The 19,365-nt window shown below is 42.6% G+C and overlaps 2 protein-coding genes across 2 annotated transcripts in view; one reads left to right on the top strand and one right to left on the bottom strand.

Annotated features, from left to right (window-relative positions):
- LMLN (leishmanolysin like peptidase) overlaps positions 1-19,365 on the bottom strand; it is a gene marked incomplete at its 5' end in the record, with an annotated part of 67,897 nt that overhangs the window by 10,553 nt on the left and 37,979 nt on the right. Inside the window, 4 exons of the mRNA XM_081085387.1 lie at positions 8,754-8,884; positions 13,417-13,576; positions 15,057-15,189; positions 18,588-18,698. Coding sequence (XP_080941513.1) covers positions 8,754-8,884; positions 13,417-13,576; positions 15,057-15,189; positions 18,588-18,698 — 535 coding nt within the window. The remainder of the gene's footprint in view (positions 1-8,753; positions 8,885-13,416; positions 13,577-15,056; positions 15,190-18,587; positions 18,699-19,365) is intronic.
- Positions 1,732-2,171, top strand: LOC308517291 (large ribosomal subunit protein eL22-like). The gene has a single exon (XM_081088405.1). It carries the CDS (start codon positions 1,733-1,735, stop codon positions 2,117-2,119), a length of 387 nt encoding a protein of 128 aa, XP_080944531.1. The 5' UTR covers position 1,732; the 3' UTR covers positions 2,120-2,171.

The raw sequence follows: 19,365 nt of genomic DNA, 5'->3' as shown, positions 1-19,365 counted from the left end.
CTGAGCCTCTAGTCAATACATAAATCTTTAGTGGGATTTATCAGAAAATAGGTAGTGGATTATAGTTATCAGATTATAGTTAGAAAGTCTTTGTTTTTAATGATCTTTTATAAGGTTTCAAAGATAATTTTATATGTAAACTATCCTATATAATAAAAGCCTAATATGCTAAGTGCCCAGTCATCTGGTCGGCCATTCAACCAATCAAAGCATAATATGCTAATGATATGCTAAGGCCGCCCAACTGCTCACTATGACGTGCACTGACCACCAGGGGGCAGTCAACTGGTCGACCTGTCACTATGACATGCACTGACCACCAGGGGGCAGATGCTCCAACTGGTAGGTTAGCTTGCTGCTGGGGTCTGGCTGATCAGGACTGAGCGAGACAGGCTGGACACGCCTTGGAGCCCTCCTGTGGTCCCTCCCTGGCTGGCCAACTTCCCATGTCCCTCCCTGGCCCAAATTGTGCACCAGTGGTGTCCCTTGGCCTGGCCTGTGCCCTCTCCCAATCTGGGACCCCTCAGGGGATGTCAGAGAGCTGGTTTTGGCCCAATGGTGGACCAACCAGTCGCTATGACGTGCACTCACCACTAGGGGGCAGATGTTCAATGCAGAAGCTGTCCCCTGGTGGTCAGTGTGCTCCCACAGGAGCAGTGTTGCTCAGCAGATGCCAGGCTCACGGCTGGTGAGCACAGCGGCAGTGGCGGGAGCCTCTCCCACCTCCGTGGGGAGCGGGCCTAAGCCAGCAGTCAGACATCCCCTGAGGGCTCCCAGACTGCAAGAAGGCACAGGCCAGCTGAGGGACCTACCCCGCCCCCCCCCCCACTGAGTGCACGAATTTCGTGCACCGGGCCTCTAGTATCTAGATAAAGCTGTTACTCCAAAATGATTAATTTTATAAGAAACTTAGGAGAACCAAGATGGCGGAATAGGTTAACGCCAGAGTTTGCTGCCTCGAACAACCACTTCAAAAAAAACAACTAACAGACGGAACGGACATCACCCAGAACCACAGGAACGCTGGCTGAGTGGAAGTCCTACAACTAGGAGGAAAGAGAAACACATACCGCGACTCAGAGGAGGCGCAGTGCTGAAGTCAAATATTAAGGTGCGGAGTGCATGCAGAGCGGGCTGGTGGCTGAGGGTGCGGTTGGTGTTTTCAATCGGGAGGGAGTCGCAGACTCTGAGCTCCAGATCCGGGCGAGTCTTTAGGGACCCAGACTCAAACGGGAGAAGCGGGACTGTCTGGCTTCAGTCGGAACTCGAAGGCAGCTTTCTCTCCGAGGTTTGCAGCGGGTGCTGGGACTCAGAGAGGCAGAGCACCTGGGGACGGGACTGAGAGCAGCCATAACTGCTCGCTCCGGCCCACCCTGTTGATCCTGTGCGACCCGCCCTGCCCAAGCCCTGCACAGAGGCATTTGCCGGATAGCCTTAGGCAAAGGCTAGATTAGCACCTCCCTAGAGGACAGAAGTTCTCTCACTGCAGACACAGCTGATTCTCACCGCCAGTTGGCCTGGTGGTCAAATCCCCGCCAGTATTACCTACAACAATCTAGGCTTAACTACAACAAGACTGCGCATAAAGACCACTAGGGGTTGCACCAAGAAAGCATAAAAAATGCGGAGACAAAGAAACAGGACGCAGATGTCAGAAACGGAAGATATAGAGCTCAAAACCACACTTTTAAGGTCTTTCAATAAGTTTCTAAAAACTGCCTCCGCCGCCGCCATGGCGCCCGCGAAAAAGCTCCTGACGAAGGGGAGCAAAAAAAAGAAGCAGGTTCTGAAGTTTATGCTTGACTGCACCCACCCCGTAGAAGATGGAATCATGGACGCTGCCAACTTTGAGCAGTTTCTTCAGGAGAGAATCAAAGTGAACGGAAAAGCTGGGAATCTCGGCGGAGGGGTTGTGACCATTGAAAGAAGCAAGAGTAAGATCACTGTAACGTCCGAGGAGCCTTTTTCCAAAAGGTATTTGAAATATCTCATCAAAAGATATTTGAAGAAGAATAACCTACGTGACTGGTTGCACGTAGTTGATAACAGCAAAGAGAGTTACGAATTACGTTACTTCCAGATAAAACAGGATGAAGAAGAGGAGGAAGATGAGGATTAAAGCTCATTTATCTGGCATATTTTGTATGAGTTCTTGAATAAAACTTGGGAACCAAAAAAAACAAAAACAAAAAAAAACTGCCGATAAATGTAGTGAGATCCTCAAGAAATCTAATGAGACCCTCGATGTTGTGATAAAGAACCAACTAGAAATTAAGCATACACTGACTGAAATAAAGAATATTATACAGACTCCCAACAGCAGACCAGAGGAGCGCAAGAATCAAGTCAAAGAACTGAAATGTGAAGAAGCAAAAAACACCCAACCAGAAAAGCAAAATGAAAAAAGAATCCGAAAATATGAAGATAGTGTAAGGAGCCTCTGGGACAGCTTCAAGCATACCAACATCAGAATTATAGGGGTGCCAACAAGAATAGGCATATAGATCAATGGAATAGAATAGAGAGCCCAGAAATCGGCCCGAACCAATATGCTCAATTAATATTTGACAAAGGAGGCAAGAACATACAATGGAGCCAAGATAGTCTCTTCAATAAATGGTGTTGGGAAAATTGGACAGATATATGCAAGAAAATGAAACTAGACCACCAACTTACACCATACACAAAAATAAACTCAAAATGGATAAAGGACTTAAATGTACGACAGGAAACCATAAAAATTCTAGAAGAATCCAAAGGCAACAAAATCTCAGACATATGCCGAAGCAATTTCTTCACTGACACAGCTCCTAGGGCACTTGAAACTAAAGAGAAAATAAACAAATGGGACTTCATCAAAATAAAAAGCTTCTGCACAGCAAAAGAAACCATCAACAAAACAACAAGAAAACCCACTGTGTGGGAAAACATATTTGCCAATGTCATATCTGATAAGGGCCTAATCTCCAAAATTTATAGGGAACTCATACAACTCAACAAAAGGAAGATAAACAATCCAATCAAAAAGTGGGCAAAGGACCTAAATAGACACCTTTCAAAAGAGGACATTCAGAAAGCCAAGAGACATATGAAAACATGCTCAAAGTCACTAATCATCCGAGAGATGCAAATCAAAACAACAATGAGGTATCATCTCACACCTGTCAGACTGGCTATCATCAACAAATCAACAAACGACAAGTGCTGGAGAGGATGTGGAGAAAAAGGATCACTTGTGCACTGCTGGTGGGATTGCAGACTGGTGCAGCCACTATGGAAGACAGTATGGAGTTTCCTTAAAAAACTGAAAATGGAACTCCCATTTGACCCTGTGATCCCACTTCTAGGAATATATCCCAAGAAACCAGAAACACCAATCAGAAAGGATATATGCACCCCTATGTTCATAGCAGCACAATTCACCATAGCTAAGATCTGGAAACAGCCTAAGTGCCCATCAGTAGATGAATGGATTAGAAAACTGTGGTACATCTACACGATGGAATACTATGCTGCTGTAAAAAGGAAGGAACTCTTACCATTTGCAACGTCATGGATGGAACTGGAGAGCATTATGCTAAGTGAAATAAGCCAGTCAATGAAGGAAAAATACCACATGATCTCACTCATTCATGGATAATAGAGACCATTATAAACTTTTGAACAATAATAGATACAGAGGCAGAGCAGCCTCAAACAGATTGTCAAACTGCAGCAGGAAGGCCGGGGAGGGTTGGGGGGCAGGAGGTAGGGGGGTAAGAGATCAACTAAAGGACTTGTATGCATGCATATAAGCATAACCAATGGACATGAGACACTGGGGGATAGGGGAGGCTAGGGGACTGTCTAGGGCGGGGTGATAAAATGGACACATATGTAATACCCGTTGTAATACTTTAAGCAATAAAAAAAAAAAAAAAAGAATTATAGGGGTGCCAGAAGATGAGAGAGAGCAAGATATTGAAAACCTATTTGAAGAAATAATGACAGAAAACTTCCCCCACCTGGTGAAAGAAATAGACTTACAGGTCCAAGAAGCGCAAAGAACCCCAAACAAAAGGAATCCAAAGAGGACCACACCAAGACGCATCATAATTAAAATGCCAAGAGCAAAAGACAAAGAGAGAATCTTAAAAGCAGCAAGAGAAAGAAACTCAGTTACCTACAAGGGAATACCCATACGACTGTCAGCTGATTTCTCAACAGAAACTTTGCAGGCCAGAAGGGAGTGGCAAGAAATATTCAAAGTGATGAATGCCAAGAACCTACAACCAAGATTACTTTATCCAGCAAAGCTATCATTCAGAATTGAAGGTCAGATAAAGAGCTTCACAGATAAGGAAAAGCTAAAGGAGTTCATCACCACCAAACCAGGATTATATGAAATGCTGAAAGGTATCCTTTAAGAAGAGGAAGAGGAAGAAAAAGGTAAAGATACAAATTATGAACAACAAATATGCATCTATCAACAAGTGAATCTAAGAATCAAATGAATAAATAATCTCATGAACAGAATGAACTGGTGATTATAATAGAATCAGGGGCATAGAAAGGGAATGGACTGACTATTCTTGGGGGGGAAAGGGGTGTGGGAGATGCGGGAAGAGACTGGACAAAAATCATGCTCCTATGGATGAGGACAGTGGGTGGGGAGTGAGGGCGGAGGGTGGGGCAGGAACTGGGAGGAGAGGAGTTATGGGGGGAAAAAAAGAGGAACAAATGTAATAATCTGAACAATAAAGATTTAATTAATTAAAAAAAAAAGAAACTTAAAAAAATATAATATTTAAATGTCCAGCTACAGAAGTCTGTTCAGCTCTTGCAGCTGAAATAGTACAATGTATTCTGATTTTTCATTTTCAGGAGCACACACTCCACCTTGACATCCATTAGTAGGGTATGGGATATTCCTTAAGTTCTGCTCCTAAGTTACAGAATGCCTGTGTCTCAATACGTTTTTAGTATGGTAATGCATTCATTTAATATCAGGCATGCAAATAAGATACTTAAGAAAATAGTAATTTTCTCCCTTTGGATTTCGATTTTCAAAGGAGAAAAAAAACTATTATTAATCATTAGTTGATTTATTAATTCTTAAATCTATACTTTGCACAGATCTTATGAAATAAAATTGTAAATTTTTTCTATTCAAAGTAATAGCTATTGAGGAAAGAATTATCTACTTTCCATTATTTCCTTAGGCTATATGCCCAGAAGTAAAATTATTATAAAAGTTGTTGATATATAGCAATTTTATACACACACACACACACACACACACACACACACACTAGTGGCCCAGTGCACAAAATTCATGCACGGGGGTTCACTAAGCCCGGCCTGCACCCTCTCCAACCTGGGACCCCTCGAAGGATGTCCTACTGCCGGTTTACAGGGATCGGGCCTAAACTGGCAGTTGGACATCCCTCTCACAATCCAGGACTGCTGGCTCTTAACCACTCACCTGCCTGTCTGCCTGCCTGATTGCTTCTAACCACTCTGCCTGCCGGCCTGCTCGCCCCCAACTGCCCCCCACTGCTGGCCTACTCGCTCCCAAATGACCCCCCACCAGCCTGATCACCCCCAACTGCCCCCTGTGCCAGTGTGTTCACCTCCCCTCCTTGGCCTGTTTGCCCCCAACTGTCCGCCCTGCTGGCCTGCTCACCCCCACCTTCCCTTCCCACTGGCCTGCTCACCCCCAACTGCCCCTCTGCTGGCCTGCTCACTCCAAATTGCCTCCCCCCCACCCCCCGCTGTCTGATCACCTCCAACTGACCCCCACTGATGGCCTGCTTGCCCCCAACTGGCCCCCCTGCTGGTCTGCTTACCCTAACGGCTCCGGCACCCCATCAGCCTGATCACCCACAACTGCCCTCCCCTCTTGGCCTCTAACAGCTTCTACCTCGGCCCCGCCACCAAGGCTTTGTCCAGAAGAACGTCCGGAAGGTCTCCTGGAAGGTCTCCCAGTCTAATTAGCATATGACCCTTTTATTAGTATAAACTAGAGGCCCGGTGCACAAAAATTTGTGCACTCGGGGGGAAGGGCGGGTCCCTCAGCCCGGCCTGTGCCCTCTTGCAGTCTGGGACCCCTTGGGAGATAACGACCTGCTGGCTTAGGCCTGCTCCCGGGTGGCAGAGGGCAGGCCCAATCCCTAGGTGTAGCCCCTGGTCGGGCTCAGAGCAGGGCCGATTGGGGAGTTGGGGTGTCGCCCCCTGTCATGCACAGAGCAGGGCGGATTGGGAGGTTGCGATGCCACCCTCAGTCACACTCAGGGTAGGGCCGATTTGGGGGTTGGGGCACCGCCCCCTGTCACACTCAAGGCAGGGTCGATGGGGAGGTTGCGGCACCACTCCGTCACACAAAGAGCAGGGCCCATCAGGGGGGTTGGGGCTCTGTACCATGTCATGCACAGAGCAGGGCCCATCAGGGGGTTGAGGAGCTCCCCCCTGTCACTCACAGAGTAGGGCCAATCAGGGGGTTGAGGAGCTCCCCCCTGTCACTCACAGAGTAGGGCTGATCAGGGAGTTGGGGCACCACCCCGTCACACACAGAGCAGGGCAGATCAGGGGGTTGGGGCGCTGCCCTCTATCACCCACAGAGCAGAGCTGATCAGGGGGTTGGGGCGCCGCCACTGTCACACTCAGGGCAGGGCCGATGGGGAGGTTATGGCTCTACCCCATCACACACAGAGCAGGGCCCGTGGGGTGGGGGTTGGGGCGCCGCCCTCTATCACCCACAGAGCAGGGCTGATCAGGGGATTGGGGCGCCGCCACTCTCACACTCAGGGCAGGGCTGATGGGGAGGTTATGGCTCTACCCCATCACACACAGAGCAGGGCCGATCAGGGGGTTGGGGCGCTGCCCCTGTCACACACAGAGCAGGGCCGATCAGGGGGTTGGGGCGCTGCCCCCGTCACACACAGAGCAGGGCCGATCAGAGAGTTGGGCGCCGCACCCTGTCACACACAGAGTCGCAGGGCAATCAAGGGGTTGGGGAGCTCCCCCCTATCAGGCGCAGAGCAGGGCTGATCAGGGGGTTGGGGCGCCTTCCCCTGTCACGAACAGAGCAGGGCCGATAGGGAGGTTGTGGCCCCGCCCCCTGTCACACACAGAGCCGCAGGGCGATCAAGGGGTTTGGGCGCTGCCCCCTGTCATGCTGATCCCGGTGCCTGGAGGCCTCGTGGTTCTGCGGATTCCGGTGCTGGGAGGCATATTACCCTTTTACTATATAGGATAGAGGCCTGGTGCACGGGTGTGGGCCGGCTGGTTTGCCCTGAAGGGTGTCCTGGATCAGGGTGGGGGTCCCCACTGGGGTGCCTGGCCAGCCTGGGTGAGGGGATGATGGCTGTTTGCAGCTGGTCACAAACCCTTCAGGGTGGGGGTCCCCACTGGGGTGCCTGGCCAGTCTGGGTGGGGGCTGAGGGCTGTTTTAAGGCTGGCGGGTGACTGAAGCTCCCAACCACTCCTTTTTTTCTTTTTATTCTGGGCCAGCTTTAGCTTTGAGGCTTGGCTCCAGTTCTTAGGCCTCCACTGCTGAAAGCAGGTTTCTGGCCTTTGTTTACCTTCTGTATTTGAAACAATGTTGCAATCCTGCTGGCTAAAGCAGGTTTCTGGGGTTTTGTTTAGCTTCTATATTTGTAACATAGTTGCTTAGAGTTGCAGCTCAGAGGCCTGCAGCGGCAGGCGGGGAACGTTGGAGTCTTCCGTCACTGAAGCAAGCAAGCCTCATGTTAGTTTCAAGCTGCCTGGCTGCCGGCCGACATCTTGGCTGGCAGTTAATTTGCATATTGCCCTGATTAGCCAATGGGAAGTGTAGCGGTCGTACGCTAATTACCATGTTTCTCTTTTATTAGATAGGATAGAGGCCTGGTCCATGAGTGAGTGCCGGGTGGTTTGCCCTGAAGGATGTCCCGGATCAGGGTAGGGGTCCCACTGGGGTGCCTGGCCAGCCTGGGTGAGAGGCTGATGGCTGTTTGCAGGCTGGCCAAGCCCCCCAGCGGGGACCCTCAGCCCATGGGGGTGTGGCCAGCCTGGGTGAGGGGCTGAAGGCTGTTTTCAGGCTGGCCAGAGCCCCTTCGGGGGGAGGGGTCCCCCGCTGGGGTGAATGGCCAGCCTGGGTGAGGGGCTGATGGCCGTTTTTCAGGCTGGCCACTCCCCCCCGGCGACCCAAGCTCCCAGCCTCTCCTTTTTTTCTTTTCTTTTTTTTTTTTTCAACACTTCCTTGAGTGGAGGCCAGAGCCGGCTGGAAGCAGGTATCTGGGATTTATTTATCTTCTATAATTGAAACTTTGTAGCCTTGAGCAGAGGCCAGGGCTGGCCAGGAAACTTGGCTCCTATCGCTGGGGGCAACCCAAGCCTCCTGCTCACTTGAGCTCCATGGCCACCGCCATCTTAGTTGGGTTAATTTGTATACTTGCTCCTGATTGGCTGGTAGATGTAGCATAGTGATGGTTAATTTGCATGTTTCTCTTTTATCAGTGTAGATATATATATATATATCTATATATATATAGATATATATATATAGATATATATATATATATCAGAGATAGGCAATTTCTCTAAAAAAAAAAACACACCACCAATATTTTCACAAAACACAAGCATCCAAACTAATATTTACATAAACAAACTAAGTTAAATATTAATCAGTAAATTAAAAAAGATAAAATGTATTTTAAAATATAATAATCAAATAATGAGACAAAAGTTATATAATATTTGGTATAATTATTAACAATCATTTAGTTTACCTGATAACATCCACTCCCCCAGTCTGGGTAACTCTGCTTCCTTTCACAATTTTCCATGACAAATGCTGATTTCTGAATTAGACAAACTGAATGAGGTCCATACTTTTCAGCACCATAGTTTTTAAAAAGGTCTGAAGAAAACCAGAAAAATGTTCTTAAAAACTGATCTTTGGCTCTAAGAACAAGAAATTGAAGTATTCCATCTTTATGACTAATGGTTATTTTAAAAACAAACATGTTTAATGGAAAATTTCAATTTAAAATATCAAGAGAAAGAGGGCTCCAAACTTAAACTAGGTTCTCAATACAGAAACTACTGGGAGAAAATTATTATACCAGAAACAAGTGATAAAAGTGGATCTAAAGTATTTAAGTTAAATATACGGAGGAAATGGCACTGAGAATCACCTTCATTAGTGGCTTAAATAGCAGTCACTTGCCAAATGACCCAAAAAAGGATGAAGGCAACTATTTATATAATGAAAGCTTTCTGGGGGTCTTGCGACTTTTGCAAAACTCTTTTTGTATTTTCAACTTGTATTGTCATCCCCTGGAAGTTCATAAATACCATGCTGATCTAGTCTCAGACTAAACACAAACTTGCAGAGTGGACTCAATGACCTCTAAATAGCTAATGGGCAAAGGATGAAGCTCTTATACACAAGCAATATTTTGTTCTCTTTACACTTAATACAAGTAAGTTACATCTTTTGAAAGCAGAGAGTTCAATTAGCCCCCTGCCATTGTGGCTCAGTGGTTAAGTGTGGACCTATGAACCAGGAGATCATGGTTCAATTCCCAGTCAGGGCAAGTGCCCAGGTTGCAAGCTCAATCCCCAGCAGGGGGCATGCAGGAGGCAGCTGATCAATGATTCTCTCTCATCATTAATGTTTCTATATCTCTCTAGGGAAGGAAGGCCCTAGTGGGGCAACCTCCCAGTCCCTGAGACTTTTGAAAAACCTCTTTCTGGGGAGGCTTTTCTTTTCCCTCCAGCGGCGCGCAATTCAAAGGCACTAACTGCGGAGCCACCTGCCACAGAGCTGCCTAATCTCTCTCCGCACCCAGCTGGATTGAGTCTGTGGCGGTGGGGCGGAACATCCCCAGCACTGCCCGCAGGTGGGATGCTGGTGGGGGTGGGGCATGTACGCAGGGGCCTTGGGGCTGGAACCCCAGGCCCCAGCGTGCTCTCTGCCTGGAGGCATCCAGCTGCAGACCTCCGACCCCATTAACTGGATCAGTGCTGAGGTGAGGAAATGAAATTTGGGGCGAGTACCATGGGTGCAGTCCCCATGACCTTCCCCTCCCAGGATAATGCTGCACTCCCTAACCTCCCACATGCTAAGAGATAAATGTGGATTCCCAAAGAGGCAGGCCCCCAAGGAGCTTCAGCTGGAGGACGAGAGGAGTTACTCACTTCTGACACCCCCACCCTTTGCTTTAAGGCTGCATTCTCCTTCCCTAATACATGTTGCTTGAAGTACACGATGGTTTGTGTTTAGACATGTGATAAACGTGGGGAAAATAAAGTTTTGTGCTTTAGAACAAAAGAGTCTGGAGTCTGTGGGGGTCTCTCTCTTTCACACACACACACACACACACACACACACACACACACACACACTTTTCCTCCCCTCTTCCCTGGCCTGGCAAATATTCACGCAGAAAGTTAACCCTAGCTCCTCAGAACCCACCCTCACTGGCTGGAGTGGCCTCTGTTTTGTTTTGTTTTTTTCTCTCACAAGGTTTCTTTCTAACCTCTAAAGCAGCAGTCAGACATCCCCACAAGCGGTCCTGGATTGCGAGAGGGTGCATGAATTTCATGCACCAGGCCTCTAATATATGATAAAAAGGTAAGTATTTCCCTGGCTCGGGGGTAGCTCAGTTAGAGTGTTGTCCTGATAAGTTAATGTTGTAAGTTCGATCCCCCATCAAGGAACATACAAGAATCAACCAGTGAATGCATATGTGGAATAACAAATTGATGTTTCTCTTTTTCTCTCTAAAATCAATCAATAAAATATTTTTTTAAAAATAAGTATTTTATTTTATGTCAATTTTGAAAAATCTTAATTATATAAACGAAGAAAGAAAATGTAAAATAGAACTCTATATTTCTTTTATTTTCAGAGTATTTCAAAGTCCTCAAAAAACAGTGACCAATGGTTAAAAAAAAAAAAAAAAAAAAAAGGAGCATCAGCAAGCTACAATTCTCAGGCCAAATCCTGAAGGTTACCTGTTTTTATAAATAAAGTTTTAGCCAACACATCCACACTCATTCATTTATAGATTGTTTATGACTGCTTTCACACTACAACAGCAGTGTTGAGCAGCTGCAACTGAGACTATGACCCACAAAACCTAAAATATTTACTATCTTGCTCTTTACAATAAATGTTTGCCAACTCCATCTGTAAAACAATAACATGTGATAATGTATTTTTAGCAAACCCATGACTGATAGATCTGTGCATTTCTTTTGTTTTATATGGAACTGCTGAGTAGTTGTATCATAAATCTTTAATATTTATTAAGTAGGTAAGTGATAAAAAAAAAAATAACTGCAAACCCTGTTAAATCTTCTAGGTTTAAAAATAAAACATTATGGAAATTTAAAATTTAAGTGACTTAGTTTGTAATAAAGTATGTAATAAAGGGGGAGTGGGGGAAAGGACCAGGTTAAAAATTTTGATGATGCCCTAACTGGTTTGGCTCAGTGGACAGAGCGTTGGCCTGGGGACTGAAGGGTCTCAGGTTCAATTCCGGTCAAAGGTACATGCCTAGGTTGCAGGCTCGGTCCAACGTGCAGAAGGCAGCCAATCAATTATTCCCTCTCATCATTGATGTTTCTATCTCTCTCTCTCTTCCTCTCCTTTCCTCTCTGAAATCAATAAAAAAATATTTTAAAAAAATTTTGATGACCACAGAAACAAAAACTATTTATTGCTATTTATTAACATATCAGATGTGAGAACACTTTATTTATAGAGGTGGATAGTAGGAGCAGTAACTATTATTGTTGAATATCCAATTGCCATACTGTTTATCCCTTTGAAGACCTGTTCATTTATATGTATTAAGAAAGAATAAATAGTATGACAACAGCCAAACTGGTTTGGCTCAGTAGATAGAGCGTCGGCCTGCGGACTGAAAGGTCCCAGGTTCGATTCCGGTCAAGGGCATGTACCTTGGTTGCGGGCACATCCCCAGTAGGAGGTGTGCAGGAGGCGGCTGGTCAATGTTTCTCTCTCATCGATGTTTCTAACTCTCTATCCCTCTCTCTTCCTCTCTATAAAAAATCAATAAAAAATATATTAAAAAAAAATAGTATGACATCTTACTAGTGATGGGATAATAATGCTATTCTGATATCTGAAGAATGGCATGTTACCTCTAAATTACATAAAATGCACACTCATTAGGAGTTGAAAAAATAGGTTACCAAATGTGATTAGCTAAAAAGAGCTCTCCATTGGAGGGCCCTGAACTAAGTAACTGGATCACTTAGTGTCTTTTTATTCATCTGTGAAATTCAATAATACCTTCTCTATGTCTCTCGTCAGGTTCTTAGAAGAATAAAATGAAATATAAAAATGAGCCGAAACCGGTTTGGCTCAGTGGATAGAGCGTCGACTTGCGGACTGAGGGGTCCCAGGTTCGATTTCGGTCAAGGGCATGTACCTTGGTTGCGGGCACATCCCCAGTAGGAGGTGTGCAGGAGGCGGCTGGTCAATGTTTCTCTCTCATCGATGTTTCTAACTCTCTATCCCTCTCTCTTCCTCTCTATAAAAAATCAATAAAAAATATATTAAAAAAAAATAGTATGACATCTTACTAGTGATGGGATAATAATGCTATTCTGATATCTGAAGAATGGCATGTTACCTCTAAATTACATAAAATGCACACTCATTAGGAGTTGAAAAAATAGGTTACCAAATGTGATTAGCTAAAAAGAGCTCTCCATTGGAGGGCCCTGCACTAAGTAACTGGATCACTTAGTGTCTTTTTATTCATCTGTGAAATTCAATAATACCTTCTCTATGTCTCTCGTCAGGTTCTTCGAAGAATAAAATGAAATATAAAAATGAGCCGAAACCGGTTTGGCTCAGTGGATAGAGCGTCGACTTGCGGACTGAGGGGTTCCAGGTTTGATTCCGGTCAAGGGCATGTACCTGGGTTGCAGGCACATCCCCAGTAGGAGATGTGCAGGAGGCAGCTGATCGATGTTTCTCTCTCATCGATATTTCTGACTCTCTATCTCTCTCCCTTCCTCTCTGTAAAAAATCAATAAAATATATTTTTTAAAAAAATGAAAGAGTTTTGCAAATGAAAGTTTCAGGCAGATGTAAGATATTACTAAAAAGCAGTGTGTATACATGCACAAATCTATCTAATAGCTAAAAATCTTTTCTATGTGTGATGGTTCTAAGCTCTTACTACATTAATTCATTTAATTCTCACCAGACCGCTATTAGATATATATTATTATCCCCTTTCTACAGAGGAAGAAGCTGAGGCACAGAGAAGTTAGATTATTTAAAACAGATGGATAGCAGTGGAACCACAATACAAATTCTAGGGTCTGTGCTCTTAACCACTATTTTACATTGCTGATATATAATTGTAATATGTATATAACATTTCATTTCACTAGACTACTAACCTGGTTGATTTTCCAATATTCTACAATCTGAGCTGCGCTGATATTCACCACTTACATGCCAAATGAATTCCTGACTGAAAGGGCAGTAGTCAGCAATTTCTACTGAACCACCATAATGAGGCAAATCTTCTGCAGGTATTCCACTGAGTTCATCAAAGTACTACAAAAAAAGTATTAGGAAGACAGGGAAAAAAAGAAATATTCTGTATAACCAAACAAAGTCCACAGACAATTTGTAGTAACCCTCTAATGCTGTATAACACAAAGAAGATATTAATGTAGTTTTCCTCATGTACAGCAAGCATGTCAAACTCAAAAGCTAACACAGGCCAAATAAACGAGGCATGCGGCCCGTGGGCCGTGAGTTTGACATGCTTGATATACAGTGTAACACAAAAATATTAATATACTACTCAGGGGTATGTCAAAGCTATAATAGTTTTAGAAATAAGTAAGGTAAGTAAACTAGTTAAGTTTTTTATTAGATAACAAATTTGTTATGTTTTTAAAGAATATATCAGAAGACTTTTAAGAGTTGACAAAATACATAAAACTGCATAGAATTAAAATTTTAAATATACTGTACTTTAAATGTCTTTACATGCTGTTTTGACATTCTTGAAAAAATAAAATTGTAAGAAAATGCAAGAGAGCACATATATACATATAATACTTTGAACACCAAAGGAACAAGGTACCAGATAAATCTTAAAGATTTCACATTTTACACCAACTCATTGAATGATAATACTACTAGTGGCCCAGTGCACAAATTCGTGCATGAGTGGGGTCCAGCCAGCCTGCCCTGATTGGGGTTGGGGTGGCCAATTGGGGGCGGGGCAGGGCTGGCTGGGGAGAGGGGCTGCAGGTGGCTGGTGGGCCAGCCCTGCCCCGGTCAAACTCCTGGTAGAACTCCCAGTCGAGGGGAAAATTTGCATATTAGCCTTTTATTATATAAGACATCTAAGAAATATAGTTACCATCATATGGTGTCTGAAACGCTCAGAAAGATCATAAACCTATGTAGGAAGCTCAAAATTTAGCAGCAATCATTTAAAATTAGCTTTTGTGATATAATTTCTGACTAACGTGTCCTTTGAAAATGACAGGCAGAGTTCAGGCTTTTTAGAGATAGCCATGGCAACGAAACACTTAAAAGGTCAAATCAGAGATTCAGACAACATCATGTGGAGCCATTTTCTTCACCTTTTACATCCCTTGAGTCAAACCTCCTCTAAATCAGAACTCCCAAGCCTTCTAATTAATTGGCTTAGAGTACCTGGGTTATTTTCTTTAAAGAATCTTGGGGGGTTTTTTGGTGTGTAAATTAGAGGAAATTAAAGATGAAGACTTTGGAAACAACTAGAAAGAAAAAACATTCAGTTTAGAAATATTTAGAGCAAAATAAACATTCTAAATGCCTCTTACTATTTCTACAGGAATTGCTAGATATTAATCACTATCTATTATATCACATTGGTTATAAATAAATAGAGGAATTCCTCAGTTTTATCAGACTTATAGAAAACAAATGAGGCCTTATAAATTGAAACAGTTAAGAGACTTTACTCTTCTAATTCAAAATAGAAACTTATTTTTAAAAAGGTGATTCTTAAAATTGGGCCCCAATCAAGTGTTACCTGGTATTCTTGAGGCAAAGGTTTTGGAAACTTCTGCAAATTACACACTGCAACTGCTCTCTGGTCCTGTCTGCAAGTTAACTGCAAGGGATTACTTCTGAGGGTGTCACAGTAAGGGCTCAGCATCTGCCTCCTGCACATAAAAATAAACACCACAGTATAAAACTGTAAAGAAAACAGTACACATCTATTCTTTTCCATTATAAGCTTATCTTTTCCACTATAATTTCAATGTTTTAATAGCTTAAAATGAATTGCTAAATCGAGTTATAAACTTATTTTTCAAAGGGTAAAAGGAATGCTTAATGTAAATGTGAAAGATTAAAGCTAGATGCATTATAACATTATTTCACTGTTATTAAATAATATCTTATTTATCTCTCTCCATTTTTGTCAGTAAAATGGAATTGTAAAGACCTGATTTGCATTTTATATGACAAATAATGAAATTCCAGAGCTTGTCAAAAATACACATCTTCATAATTAACAAATGGAGTCTCAGAAACAAATGGAGATGATGTCCCCTTTGTCCTGCAGCTACAAAGAGTTAAATATTTTCTATGCTACAATCTAGTTCAAAGAATCCTATTTGACAATTTGTTAAATTAAAAACATTCACGCCCTGGCCGGCCCTCAGACGGAAGGGTCACAGGTTCAATTCCCGGTCAAGGGCACGTTCCTCAGTTGCAGGTTCAATCCCGGCTCTTGTTGGGAGGCAACTAATCAATGTGCCTCTAACACATGGATGTTTCTCTTTCTCTCTCCCTTCCTCCCTCTCCCCGTCCCTTCCACTCTCTCTAAAAACTCAATGGAAAAATATCCTCATTCCTTGTGTGAGGTTTAAAAAAGAACACACATACACACAAAAACAAAAACAATATTCACAATCCAATCTTGTTTTTCTGCATAAAATGAAAATTGTGTCAATATTTCTAATTGTTACAACTTGTTCTGTTCTCTGTTAAATCTAATCTTGGAGAGAAAGTAATTTATTTAATGTTTAATTATTTAATTTGTTAATCCTTTCCTCTCCCAAGGATACTTTTTCCATTGAGAGTGGAAAGGAGGGAGAGAAGCAGGGAGATAGGGTGGAGATTGGGGGGCAGGAAGGGTAGGTGGAGGGAGACAGAGTCGGAGAAAGAGAGAGAGAAACATCGATGCAAGAGAGACATTGATTAGTTGCCTCCCACACACGGCCTGACAGGTGCCAGGGATTGAACCTGCAACCCAGGTACATGCCCTAAAATTTAGTGTGCGGGCTAACGCTCTACCTACTGAACTACACAAGCCAGTGCTCAATGGAAACTTTTTTAAAAATTGCACTAATTGCTACAGATTAAACTGAGTCCTCCAAAATTCATGTGTAGAGGCCCTAACCTCCAATCTGACTATAACTGGAGAAAGGGTCTTTATGAGGCCATAAGGGTAGAGTCCTACCCTTTGATAAGTCTGGTGTCTTTACAAGAAGAGGAAGAGACCAGAGTGCACTCTCTCTGCCATGTGAAGACACAGTGAGAAGGCAGCTGTCTGCAAACCAGAAAGAGAACTCTCACCATGAACAAGATTGGCAGGCACTTTGATCTCAGACTTCTCAGCCTATAGAACCATGAGAAAATAAATTTCTGCTGATTAATCCACACTTTCTGTATTTTGTTATGGGAGCCCAAGCAGACTAAGACATGAATGGAAATAAAAATAAAACATTGAAATTTGTGGGACAATGCTGAAGAAATGCTGAGAGGGAAATTTATAACACTAAATCAGAAATATGTAACATCTCAAATTAATAATCAACAATGTAGAGAAAGAAGAAATAAAAAACAAGCAGAAGAAAAGCTATAAGATAAAAGCAGAAATCAATGGATTTGAAAACAAAAACAACAAAAGACATCAATAAAACAAAAAGTTCGTTCTTTTAAAAAAATTTGTAAAACTGTCCTAGCTGGTTTGGCTCAGTGGATAGAGTGTCTGCCTGCGGACTGAAGGGTCCCTGGTACGATCCCGGTCAAGGATACATGCCTGGGTTGCAGGAGCCTGCAGTGCAGGAGGCAACCGATTAATAATTCTTTCTTTTTTAAAAATATATTATTATTCACTTTTTACAGAAAGGAAGGGAGAGGGATAGAGAGTTAGAAACATCAATGAGAGAGAAACATGGATCAGCTGTCTCCTGCACCCCCCCTACTGGGGATGTGCCCGCAACCAAGGTACATGCCCTTGATGGGAATCAAACCTGGGACCTTTCAGTCCACGGCCCGACGCTCTATCCACTGAGCCAAACAGGTCAGCGCCAATAATTCTCTATCATCATTGATGTTTCTAGCTCTCTCTCCTTCTCCATTCCTCTCTAAAATCAATAAAAAATATATATAATTTAAAAATTGGTAAAACTGACAAATATCTAGTTAAATTGTAAAAGAAACAGAAGAGTCAAAGGATTTTTTTCATTCATTAAAATGTTTTTCATTCATTAATATGAATACAGTATATAGTGAATACTGTATTCATTATATACAATATAGTTCTGTTTATATAATATTCTTGAAAGGACAAAATGAGAGAAATGGAGAACAGATCAGTGATTTCAGGAGTTAAGGAGGGTTGACATGAGAGGGTACTGAGTATGACTATAAAAGGGAAACAAGAGGGATCCTTGCAGTGATCCAAATGTTCTATATCTGACTATATCAGTGGCAATATCCTGGCTGTGATGTTGTACTATAGCTTTGTAAAATGTTACCAATCAAGGCAACTGTATAAAATGTACATGGAATGGCCCTAGCCAGTTTGGCTCAGTGGATAGAGCGTTGGCCTGCGGACTGAGGGGTCCCAGGTTCGATTCCGGTCAAGGGCATGTACCTTGGTTGTGGGCACATCCCCAGTAGAGGTGTGCAGGAGGCAGCTGATTGATGTTTCTCTCTCATTGATGTTTCTAACTCTCTAACCCTCTCCCTTCCTCTCTGTAAAAAATCAATAAAATATATTTAAAAAAAATGTATATGGAATGTCTGCATATAAATCTCTAATTATCTTTTAAAAAACCCATATATATATATATAATATGAACATGCATGTGTGTGTTTGTGTGTATCTCCCAAAATTGGAGACTGTATTTTTAAAAAAGCTTGCTAGGTGATTATAATATGCATCCAGATTTGAGAACTCTATTGAAAAATACCTTTATGTTTTTTTAATATTGAATCAGCAGTTACATATATGTTTATGAGTGCATTTTTTGAAGAAAACAGTAAGAAATATAGAGTATGTAAAATGTTTGCAGTGTATATTTATGAATTATAAGCTAAACAGAAATATTTTATGGTCTGGCTCCCACATTGTAGATTCTTTAAGTATATAATTTAAAACAATATGCAGCTATTTGTTATATCACCAAGCACCATAAATGGTTTTCTACACATTTTGAATATGAACTATTCAGACCATATTTTGAAAGTAACACTTTAGGCTCCAGATAAAGAACAAAATCAGAAATAAATTGTTATCAAACATTATGAGGAAATGTATTCTTACTTTTTTTTCTGCTGATCAATCCAGAATTTACAGCTCTTCCTGACAAAGTCACAGCCCATTCCTCGACCCCAGTCTAACTTCTCAGCCATGCTATAATTAGCTTTATACCAGCTGTGGAAATAATTCAAACAAAGCACTTTTTATTGCTGTCATTTAAAAAACAATTCCAACATACCCAGGACAAATCTCAACAATGAGAAGACTAGGACCTCAAAAGGGACTTTGGTGGCCATCCCACCGATAGGCATTACTAAGAAAGCCCTTGTTGCAAGGGTCTCCGGGGCATGACGAGGGGACTTCAGTTTTATGGTGAGGCTGTTCACAGTTGAAAAAAAACTAACAAACCATGTTTCCATTGTAATTTCCAAAGATGATAGAAGTCACAGAGTAGAAACTGGTTCAGGTGTGAGACCAGCGGAATGAGGGCCAAAGAAACAAAGAGAATGAGAGAAAGAGAGAAGTAAACTGAGGAAGAAACAGTGGGATTGTTAGGTAGCTAGTTTTTACCTAATCTGATTCAGTTGGCCCTAGTGTCTTGCTTCTCTGGCCTTGAATCTGTGCTATTTTATCATACAGGCCCTGCTTGTGACTAAATATTACACCATTATAATAAGATAAATTAATACAATGTCTAATACTTTTAAAATATTCTCATTCCAGAAAACACACACACAGCACATTGATTTAGTTTCCTGGCAAATTTAATCGACAAGCTTACTTTTATTAGCATTTCTTTTTTTCTTCTCTTTTTTAATCTTTTTTTAAATTTTGGTCCTCG

This window comes from Myotis nattereri (genome assembly GCF_964212035.1).
Source record: "Myotis nattereri genome assembly, chromosome: 3".
In the NCBI taxonomy this organism is placed as follows: Eukaryota; Metazoa; Chordata; class Mammalia; order Chiroptera; family Vespertilionidae; genus Myotis; species Myotis nattereri.
Note: the sequence above shows the minus strand (reverse complement) of the source record. Positions and strands in the feature narration are given on the sequence as shown.

Coding starts and splice junctions, on each gene's coding strand:
- LOC308517291 (XM_081088405.1), top strand. CDS start 1,733: ATGGCGCCCGCGAAAAAGCTCCTGACGAAGGGGAGCAAAAAAAAGAAG.